This window comes from Mirounga leonina, unplaced genomic scaffold (assembly GCF_011800145.1).
Source record: "Mirounga leonina isolate KUSES-001 unplaced genomic scaffold, KU_Mleo_1.0 Mir_199, whole genome shotgun sequence".
Taxonomy (NCBI): Eukaryota; Metazoa; Chordata; class Mammalia; order Carnivora; family Phocidae; genus Mirounga; species Mirounga leonina.
Window position 1 is genome coordinate 14,685,976 of NW_023270498.1, and position 10,939 is coordinate 14,696,914.

Genomic DNA, 10,939 nt, shown 5'->3' on the forward strand with positions numbered 1-10,939 from the left:
GTTGAGTTTGATAAGTTCTTTATAGATTTTTGATAGCAGCCCTTTATCTGATATGTCATTGGCAAATATCTTCTCCCATTCTGTCGGTTGTCTTTGGTTTTGTTGACTGTTTCTTTCGCTGTGCAAAATCTTTTTATCTTGATGAAGTCCCAATAGTTCATTTTTGCCCTTGCTTCCCTTGCCTTTGGCCATGTTTCTAGGAAGAAGTTGCTGCAGCTGAGGTCCCAGAGGTTTCTGCCTGTGTTCTCCTTTAGGATTTTGATGGACTCCTGTCTCACATTGAGGTCTTTCAACCATTTGGAGTCTATTTTTGTGTATGGTGTAAGGAAATGGTCCAGTTTCATTCTTCTGCATGTGGCTGGCCAGTTTTCCCAACACCATTTGTTGAAGAGACTGTCTTTGTTCCATTGGACATTCTTTCCTGCTTTGTCGAAGATGAGTTGACCATAGAGTTGAGGGTCCATTTGTGGGCTCTCTATTCTGTTCCATTGATCTATGTGTCTGTTTTTGTGCCAGTACCATACTGTCTTGATGATGACAGCTTTGTAATAGAGCTGGAAGTCCAGAATTGTGATGCCGCCAGCTTTGCTTTTCTTTTTCAACATTCCTCTGGCTATTCGCGGTCTTTTCTGGTTCCATACAAATTTTAGGATTATTTGTTCCATTTCTTTGAAAAAAGTGGATGGTATTTTGATGGGGATTGCATTGAATGTGTAGATTGCTCTAGGTAGCATTGACATCTTCACAATATTTGTTCTTCCAATCCATGAGCATGGAACTTTTTTCCATTTCTTTGTGTCTTGCTCAATTTCTTTCATGAGTATTTTATAGTTTTCTGAGTACAGATCCTTTGCCTCTTTGGTTAGATTTATTCCTAGGTATCTTATGGTTTTGGGTGCAATTGTAAATGGGATCGACTCCTTAATTTCTCTTTCTTCTGTCTTGTTGTTGGTGTATAGGAATGCCACTGATTTCTGTGCATTGATTTTATATCCTGCCACTTTACTGAATTCCTGTATGAGTTCTAGCAGTTTTGGGGTGGAGTCTTTTGGGTTTTCCACATAAAGTATCATATCATCTGCAAAGAGTGAGAGCTTGACTTCTTTGCCGATTTGGATGCCTTTTATTTCTTTTTGTTGTCTGATTGCTGTGGCTAGGACTTCCAATACTATGTTGAATAGCAGTGGTGATAGTGGACATCCCTGCCACATTCCTGACCTTAGGGGAAAAGCTCTCAGTTTTTCCCCATTGAGAATGATATTCGCTGTAGGTTTTTCATAGATGGCTTTTATGATATTGAGGTATGTACCCTCTATCCCTATACTTTGAAGAGTTTTTATCAAGAAAGGATGCTATACTTTGTCAAATGCTTTTTCTGCATCTATTGAGAGGATCATATGATTCTTGTTCTTTCTTTTGTTAATGTATCATATCACATTGATTGATTTGCGATGTTGAACCAACCTTGCAGCCCAGGGATAAATCCCACTTGGTCGTGGTGAATAATCCTTTTAATGGACTGTTGGATCCTATTGGCTAGTATTTTGGTGAGAATTTTTGCATCCATGTTCATCAAGGATATTGGTCTGTAATTCTCCTTTTTGATGGGGTCTTTGTCCAGTTTTGGGATCAAGGTAATGCTGGCCTCATAAAACGAGTTTGGAAGTTTTCCTTCCATTTCTATTTTTTGGAACAGTTTCAGAAGAATAGATACCAATTCTTCTTAAATGTTTGGTAGAATTCCCCTGGGAAACCATCTGGCCCTGGGTTTTTGTTTGTTGGGAGATTTTTGATGACTGCTTCAATTTCCTTAGTGGTTATAGGTCTGTTCAGGTTTTCCATTTCTTCCTGGTTCAGTTTTGGTAGTTGATGTATCTCTAGGAATGCATCCATTTCTTCCAGATGATCTAATTTGCTGGCATAGAGTTGCTCATCATATGTTCTTATAATTGTTTGTATTTCTTTGGTGTTGGTTGTGATCTCTCCTCTTTCATTCATGATGTTGTTGATTTGGGTCATTTCTCTTCTCTTTTTGATAAGTCTGGCCAGGGGTTTATCAATCTTGTTAATTCTTTCAAAGAACCAGCTCCTAGTATCATTGATCTGTTCTACTGTTCTTTTGGTTTCTATTTCATTGAGTTCTGCTCTGATCTTTATAATTTCTCTTCTCCTGCTGGGTTTAGGCTTTATTTGCTGTTCTTTCTCCAGCTCCTTTAGGTGGAGGGTTAGGTTGTGTACTTGAGACCTTTTTTGTTTCTTGAGAAAGGCTTGTATTGCTATATATTTTCCTCTTAGGACTGCCTTTGCTGCATCCCAAAGATTTTGAACAGTTGTGTTTTCATTTATTGCTTTCCATGAATTTTTTAAATTCTTCTTTAATTTCCTGGTTGACCCATTCATTCTTTAGTAGCATGCTCTTTAGCCTCCGTGTATTTGAGTTCTTTCCAACTTTCCTCTTGTGATTGAGTTCTAGTTTCAAAGCATTGTGGTCTGAAAATAGGCAGGGAATGATCCCAATCTTTTGGTACCGGTTGAGACCTGATTTATGACCTAGGATGTGATCTATTCTGGAGAATGTTCCATGGGCACTAGAGAAGAATGTGTATTTTGTTGCTTTAGGATGGAACATTCTGAATGTATCTGTGAAGTCCATTTGGTCCAGTGTGTCATTTAAAGTCTTTATTTCCTTGTTGATCTTTTGCTTAGAGGATCTGTCCATTTCAGTGAGGGGGGTGTTAAAGTCCCCCACTATTATTGTATTGTTGTTGATGTGTTTCTTTGCTTTTGTTATTAATTGGTGCTCCCATGTTAGGGGCATAGATATTTACAATTGTTAGATCTTCTTGTTGGATAGACCCTTTAAGTAGGATATAGTGTCCTTCCTCATCTCTTATTATAGTCTTTGGTTTAAAATCTAATTTGTCTGATATAAGGATTGCCACCCCAGCTTTCTTTTGGTGTCCATTAGCATGGTAAATGGTTTTCCACCCCCTCACTTTCAATCTGGGGGTGTCTTTGGGTCTAAAATGAGTCTCTTGCAGACAGCATATCAATGGGTCTTGTTTTTTTTATCCAATCTGATAGCCTGTGTCTTTTGATTGGGGCATTTAGCCCATTTACATTCAGGGTAACTATTGAAAGATAGGAATTTAGTGCCACTGTACTGCCTGTAAGGTGACTGTTATTGTATATTGTCTGTGTTCCTTTCTGGTCTGTGTTGCTTTTAGGCTCTCTCTTTGTTTAGAGGACCCCTTTCAAGATTTCTTGTAGGGCTGGTTTCGTGTTTGCAAATTCCTTTAGTTTTTGTTTGTCCTGGAAGCTTTTTCTCTCTCCTTCTATTTTCCATGACAGCCTAGCTGGATATAGTATTCTTGGCTGCATGTTTTTCCCATTTAGTGCTCTGAATAGATCATGCCAGTCCTTTCTGGCCTGCCAGGTGTCTGTGGATAGGTCTTTTGCCAATCTAATGTTTCTACCTTTGTAGGTTACAAATCTCTTCTCCGGAGCTGCTTTCAGTTTTTCTCATTGTCTCTGAGACTTGTAAGTTTCACTATTAGATGTCGGGGTGTTGACCTATTTTGACTGATTTTGAAAGGGGTTCTCTGTGCTTCCTGGATTTTGATGCCTGTTTCCTTCCCCAGATTAGGGAAGTTCTCTGCTATAATTTGCTCCAATATACCTTCTGTCCCTCTCTCTCTTTCTTCTTCTTCTGGGATCCCAATTATTCTAATATTGTTTCGTTTTATGGTATCGCTTATCTCTCGAGTTCTGCCCTCATGATCCAGTAGTTGTTTATCTCTCTTTTTCTCAGCTTCTTTATTTTCCATCATTTGGTCTTCTATATCACTGATTCTCTCTTCTGCCTCATTTATCCTGGCAGTTAGCACCCCCATTTTTGATTGCACCTCATTAATAGCCTTTTTGATTTTGACTTGGTTAGATTTTAGTTCTTTTATTTCTCCAGAAAGGGTTTCTCTAATATCTTTCATGCTTTTTTCAAGCCCAGCTAGTATCTTTAAAGTGATGATTCTGAACTCTAGACCCGACATCATACTAAGGTCTGTATTGAGTAGGTCCCTGGCAGTCGGTAGTACCTCTTGTTCTTTTTGTTGAGGTGATTTTTTCCGTCTTGTCATTTTGTGCAGAGGAGAATAGATGAATGAGAGAACAAAATGCTAACAGGGTAACAACGTCCCCAGAAAATATACTCTAAACAAATCAGAAAAGACCTGAAGCCAGGGGAAAAGAAAGGGAAAGAAAGAAAAAAGAAAAAGAAAAAGATAAAAACAAACAAAAACAGAACAAAACAAAAAAAAAACAGAATATGATCAAATATGATCAGGCTGGTGCACAGATCAGTGCCACACACTAGATTTTGGGTGTATTTTGGTCTGTTAGAAGAAAGTGCCTCCCAAAATTTTAAAGAAAAAAAAACTTATATATGTACAAAAATAAGGGTTGATATGATGAAGGGATGGACTATGACTGTAAAGATGGAAAGTATAAGAAATTTTATAAAAAGAATTGATAAGTTGTTTGAAAAAAGAAAGAAGAGCATAAAAAAAAAGGGAGAGAATGTGATCAGGCAGGAGAGTAGAACAAAACCATACACTAGAGATTTAGGGTATATTTTGATCTGTTAGAAGAAACTATCTCAAAATTTTAAAGAGAGAACAACTTATATATATATGCCAAAAATAAGGGTAACTACTACGAAGGGATAGAATATGACTCTAAAAATGAAAAATAAAAAATGTTTTTTAAAAAAGGGATTGATAAGATGTTGGTTGAAAAAGGGAAAAAGAAAAATTCAAAAAAAAAAAAAGACAGTTAAAAAAAATTTACTTTGGGGGCGCCTGGGTGGCTCAGTTGGTTAAGCCACTGCCTTTGGCTCAGGTCATGATCCTGGAGTCCCTGGATCGAGTCCCGCATTGGACTCCCTGCTCGGCAGGGAGTCTGCTTCTCCCTCTGACCCTCCCCCCTCTCATGTACTCGCTCTCTCTCATTCTCTCTCTCTCAAATAAATAAATAAAATCTTTAAAAAAAAAATTAACTTTGAAAGACTAAAGAATCATGGTAAAAAAGCCATGGATTCTATGTATTCCCCTAGCGCTGGAGTTCTGCCATTCTCATTGATTGGTAAACTTGGTCTTGGCTGGCTGTTCTCGCTGATCTTCTGGGGAGGGGCCTGTTGCCGTGGTTCCCAAATGCCTTTGCCGGAGGCGGAATTGCCCCGCCCTTGCCCGGTCCGGGCTAAGTCATCTGCTCGGGTTTGCTCTCGGGGGCTTTTGTTCCCTGCGAGCTTCCCGTACAGCTTTGGAGGCGGAGAGTGAAAATGGCAGCCTCCCAATCTCTGCCCCGGAGGAGCCGAGAACTCGGGGCCCCGCTCCTCAGTGAGCCCCCAGAGAAAAGCCGTCAGTCACTCCCGTCTCCCCGGTCTCCGGCCGCACTCCGTGCTCACCCGGCCTGTGACCGCGCGCCTCTATCTCTGGCACCGACCCCGGGTGGAGTCTCCAAACCCAGCAGATCCCTGCGGTGCGCTCCCGCGCGGCTCCTCCCAGGGGAGGAAGGTGAGTCTCCCTGGATCTGCCGCTTGTTGGGTCCCTGCTCGAGGAGCAGGGGCCTGACTGTGCTGCGGATCATGGTTTATGGCAACCCCGAGCTGAGAGCCCGCGCCTGGGCTCCGTCTCTGCAGCCGGCTTCCCCGCTCCTATACCTGGGAGCTCTGCTGCACTCAGGCACCCCCGGTCTTTCTGTGACCCCGAGGGTCCTGAGACCACAGTGTCCCAACGAGGGTTCCACTCCTGCTTAGCCACTGGAGCGACATCCGTCAGCAGGGCAGACTTCTAAAAGTTCTGATTTTTTGCTCTGCTCCTCTGTCACTTGCCAGTAGCAGCTGATGGAGGCCCCTCCCCACACCATTTATCTTCCCGAATATCACCTCGGATTCACTTCTCTGCACATCCTACCTTCCAGAAAGTGGTCACTTTTCTGTTCAGAAAGTTTTTGGTGTTCTTTTCTTCGATTTCCTGTTGAGTTTGTAGGTGTTCAGAATGGTTTGATCCCCATCCAGCTGAATTCCTGAGACCAGACGAAATCCAGGTCTCCTACTCCTTCGTCATCTTGCTCCACCCCTCTATACCTCAATTTTGAAAGATTCTTAAAATAAATCACCTTTGAGCATAGTGTTCTGATGTGAAGATGCTGACAATTCCATTTTGTTCTTTGTTCTTATTCGTAGGATTTGTGAGTCCCTAAATCGTATGCAAAATATGTAAATGTGCCTATTAACATGTTTTCCTGGAGAGAAGAGCTCTAATCTCTATAATATTCTCAAGGAGATTTCTTTAAGAAATCTTCCCCAAAATATAAGGTCACTACCTTAGAGGTTAAGGTTTCCCATGACCCCACATTTCGTTCTTTCTCTTGATAGTACATTTAAAAGAGCAGGTGCTGGGTGAAACAAAGTCTCTACCACAATAAAATTCAATTAGAGATCGATAACAATATAGCTTTAAAAGCTCTAAATATTTAAAACATTTAAAAATATCCTTCTAAATAATCTGGACCAAAGAAATCACAGTGTAAATTAAAAAAATATTTCCTAGTGATCATCAGTTTCTAAGTTTTTAGTCCAAGAAGATAAAAAAAATAGATCCAATTAAGTACAAAGCACATGGGAGGAAGAAATAATAAAAATAAATGCACAAACGATTGCACTAAAAAGACGCACAATGGAGAAAACTAATAAGTCCAAAAGTTAGTTCTTTGAAAGAATTAATGAAATTGTTAGTCTCAGATGTACTCTTCAAAGCAAAAAGTAACTTTCTATGTTATATATTTTATAAGTCATTTCTATATATAAATAGTTGCATATATGTACACATGCGTGTATATAGATGTGTAGTTATGTATATGTAGATATATAGTTATTCTAGTGTTTATAAGTGTTCTGTGCAGAAGCACTTATCTGATACAAGCGATTTTGCCATTGCCAGAACTGTAAGTCTTTCGTCTACTACATATTTTAAGCAGTTAACATTTAATTTTCCCTATTTGCCTCAGCTAGAGATTGATATTGGCTAATATTTTTCACTTTACTATATAAATTATATTTCAGAATATACATGTTAGAATATATCTTGATTCTGAGTTTGTGCCAGTTCTTAACTTTTTTTCTTTATTGAAACAATTTTAACATGCATGACTCTGCTTGGCTCCATTAGATTTTTCCCTCATTGTAAATAAAGTCAAATATAGATATTTGTGGGGGGAAATACGGCCTTTTAGATGCTGCTGGAGATTCAGAAAAAAATGAGTTATCATCTCTTGCTTTAAGTATAACTACGCCCTTCATGTATATCACGTCATAATTTTAAAGAGGACACTCTTCCTCCTAGCCAGGATATTATCAGTCATTTTATTGAGTCATCTTTTTCCCTGGGTTTTTTTTTTCTGCCTTCAAAAATTGGCCGGTCTAAATGCTTATATTGCTTGTCTGTATAGCAGCATCAATTTATAGTCTCGGATTACATCAGAAGGGAATGTATTCAACTTCTTTATTTAATTTTGGAGACCTCATTTTATCTGATGTACTTGAACTCTGTTGGGAATTGTTTCAGATTAAATCTGGCCATCCCTCATCCTAAGTGGATCTCTTTCGTGGACTGGTTAACATAATCAAGACAAGTCATCTCCCGCTAGTTTTTGCATCATACAGTCTGTATGTTTCATGCTGTTTCTTCCACTCAGCCTTTTCCAACCAGGCTCTGCTTATCTGCGAGAGGCCAAGGGCAAATAGCAGCCTCCATTCTCCATTTTATGTATCATCTCTCGAGCTAAATGGCCATACATGGTGGCTTCTGTTTCCTTTCTGTGGCTAAATGTCTTTGTTTTTATGATGGTACTCCTATAAGACAGACCAATGTTTAGGAGGAATAGTTGATAAAAAATACATAAAGAATATATGAATGTTTCCAGCAAGAATGCCATGACAACAAACTGCTTCGTAGTTCATACAAACTTGAAAAATGAAATACTATAACAGCAACAACAGACAGAATGGCAAGAGCAGGTATCCAGATGTAGCAGCTATTATTTGATAAGCCTTGTGTATGCTGGTTTATTTGGGTCACATGATGTGAGCTGAGGGTACAGAGTTCTTTCCTATAAGCGAGTGGTTCAGGATGGAATACGAGACCTCCCATGGCCTGGTCCACACTATATTCTGACCTGGGTCCTCATGTCACTTTTTCACTGTGACCCACAGAATAGGGAGTGTTCCTGTGCATGACATGTTTTCATGTGGTGTCCTCTCTTTGCCCTGGCTAGCATTCTAATCCTTTTCTCTTCCTTAAGAACTCATGTCATAATCCAGTTAACGTCAACGAGTTGTACTTTAGACAAAATTATACTATTTGTTTTAATGTTCAGTTAGCTTTCCCAGATCCAGAAAATAAATCATTTCAAATGTTTACTGTCATTTTTTTTTTTACCTAACAACTTATTTGGGACAAGCCCTCCCACTGACCTATCTCAGCACACTGGTTTATATATAATGTAACATCCTAGTGCAGGATCACAATGCTAAATTATTTTGTTAACTGTTGGCAGAGCAGATTTTTCCAGTAGTCCCTTGGACCTTGAATGCCCTGTCTTTGTCTTGCAGGATGCAGGCTGGCTGGTAGGAGTGAAGGAATCAGACTGGCTTCAGTACAGAGACCTTGCCACCTACAAAGGCCTCTTTCCAGAGAACTTCACCCGGCGCCTGGATTAGGGCCAAGAATATTGTAGAAAGAGCCTCGTTATTGGGTTTTTAAACCTCCGTGAAAACCCGAAGAGTTCACTTTGCTATTATACTCTTAATGATTTACAGGTTGGTGCCAGACAAAGCTTGGAAAGATATATCAATGGAGCACGTGTGCAAAAAAAAAAAAAAAGAGAAAGAGAAAAAAGTAAATTACAGATAAAGTCCTCACTGGTTCCCACGTTATCCATAACAGGTTTCTTTGTGCTTTGTCCAAGCTGTGGAGACTCTTGTACTTGATCCCCTCCCACCCTTTTCAAAGTAGCTTTCTCCAGACCAGAACCTTCATTTCTGAGCACCACGTGTGTGGTTCCTGAGTGCCTGCCCTGTGGAAGACGTAATGAATTATCTTGTAGTACGAGATTATCTCCTTTCCCTGCACAGGTGTGAGCACACGCTCTCTCCCTTTCAAGCTGACTGTATTTCAAACTCAACTGCTACACAAAAGGTTCTTTTCCAACACCTCTCTCTCTCTGTGTATATGGCCACGCAGTTCTACATGCTAGTTCCCATCACTCCTGGGTCTATGTGTATGCACAAAGCTACATATACATAGTTGCTTCCTTTCGTTCCATTGTAGTTCTTTGCCTCTCGAGTGTCCTTGATCCATACATTGCTCTTGCTCTGTCTGGCATTACAGTTGCAGTTTTGCCTTGGGGCAAAACCAGCCATCCCATTGCCAAAACAGTCGACGGTATCTGCGTTGTGTAATGTGCATTTGTCAGGATGTGATGACAGATAGCATGTCAAGGCTCCTTGCCCCTTTGGAAAAGCAGAGCCTCATTATCTAGGGTCCAGCTGCTGAGGCTGGAGGTAAGCTAGTCGGGATGAGCAGCTCTGTAGTGTTACCTTCTGCCTTTCAAAGATTGGCTGGTTGATGGGGCATCAAAGTCCACCCCCAAAGAACACTATAAAAAAAAAAAAAAGCTCCTATAAATTTCCAACTCTTTATGCAACTCATCTTCCCAGATTGTCCTAAAATAAGATAGGCAATGTATGCTGTATCCACAAATCATCTGTAAGAGTTATGTTTTCAGTGCTGTGTCATTCCAAATAAACCTCTGGAAACCTCCAGCCATGACCTAATTCCTTCTGCGGAGTCATTTGTTTCGGAAACCTCGGTTCAGTCGGAGGCACTCCTTGGAACAGTGTTCGTTGGAGTTGTTATTTGTGCGGAAATATGCTTGTTCCTCTGGGTTGTGCCCCAGAGCCCACCTCCCTTCCCCGAAGCCCTTCCTCCCAGTCATTGCTGCTCACCCAGCAATGACTGCAGCACAAATAACAGCTGTGGACCGAGGCCCCTGGCAGGTGCTGACTGTTGACCAAACGTGTACCACTGAAAATCTGACAACCTTCATAATCAGCACTTTGTTCTCCCACCAGCTCATTTTTTGGGTCACTTTTCTTGCTGACATGTTGATGCTGTAGGTACATCAAATAGATCACCTGGAAGAGAAAAGTCAATTCACTGGGCCACTCTTCAGAGGAGAGAATTCTTAAACATCTTTCATTCGATTTACTCTTTTCTCTTTTCTGCCGGTATAATCCCGTACACAATGGAAGCTGGTCAACAATGGGCACTATTAGTCTTCTGAATTTGCTACGTGTTTCTGATTCCTGGTGCCAGTTCTCCTGGCGGATTACCTACTTTCAGGTTTCCTAACAGGGAATTAGCTGTTATTGACCCAGGATTTTTCCAGGGGCTAATTGACAGGGAAGATGGATCATCATGGATGTTCCTTTAGTGCAAGAAAATAGCAAGCACTGCCCAGTGGCATAGCTAATAGTTCAACAAATAAATTGCAGCAACGCAAGATTGATAATAGGAAGCCGCTCCTGACATTGGAGGGCATGGGGGAGTTAAAGATGAGACTGAAATTTCAGTTCTTGTGTAAAATGCACCTAATGTTCTTGAAAGATAATAGCTGCCTCTCCTAGAACAGTTACTCTGAAATCCCTCTCACACTCCCTGCAAGTCCACAGCGCTCTCCTGGCGCACAGCTTGGCAGGACACGGTTCCTTAGTAGGTTCTACTGACACCTGTAACATTTCCAGATGAATTTAACAAGTCCTTCCAAAATGGCAGGTGCTTACTTAGTCATTTTGTCCTGGTGTAGAGCCCTTGAAAAAAAT

At 40.6% G+C, this 10,939-nt stretch overlaps 1 protein-coding gene across 2 annotated transcripts in view; it reads left to right on the top strand.

The window, feature by feature from the left end:
* AMPH (amphiphysin) overlaps window positions 1–9,892 on the top strand; it is a 278,616-nt gene extending 268,724 nt beyond the window's left edge. For both annotated transcript variants that reach the window (XM_035026533.1, XM_035026534.1), the window contains one exon: window positions 8,669–9,892. In XM_035026533.1, coding sequence (XP_034882424.1) covers window positions 8,669–8,776 — 108 coding nt within the window. In that variant the 3' untranslated portion in view covers window positions 8,777–9,892. The remainder of the gene's footprint in view (window positions 1–8,668) is intronic.
* The last annotated feature ends 1,047 nt before the right edge of the window (window positions 9,893–10,939 follow it).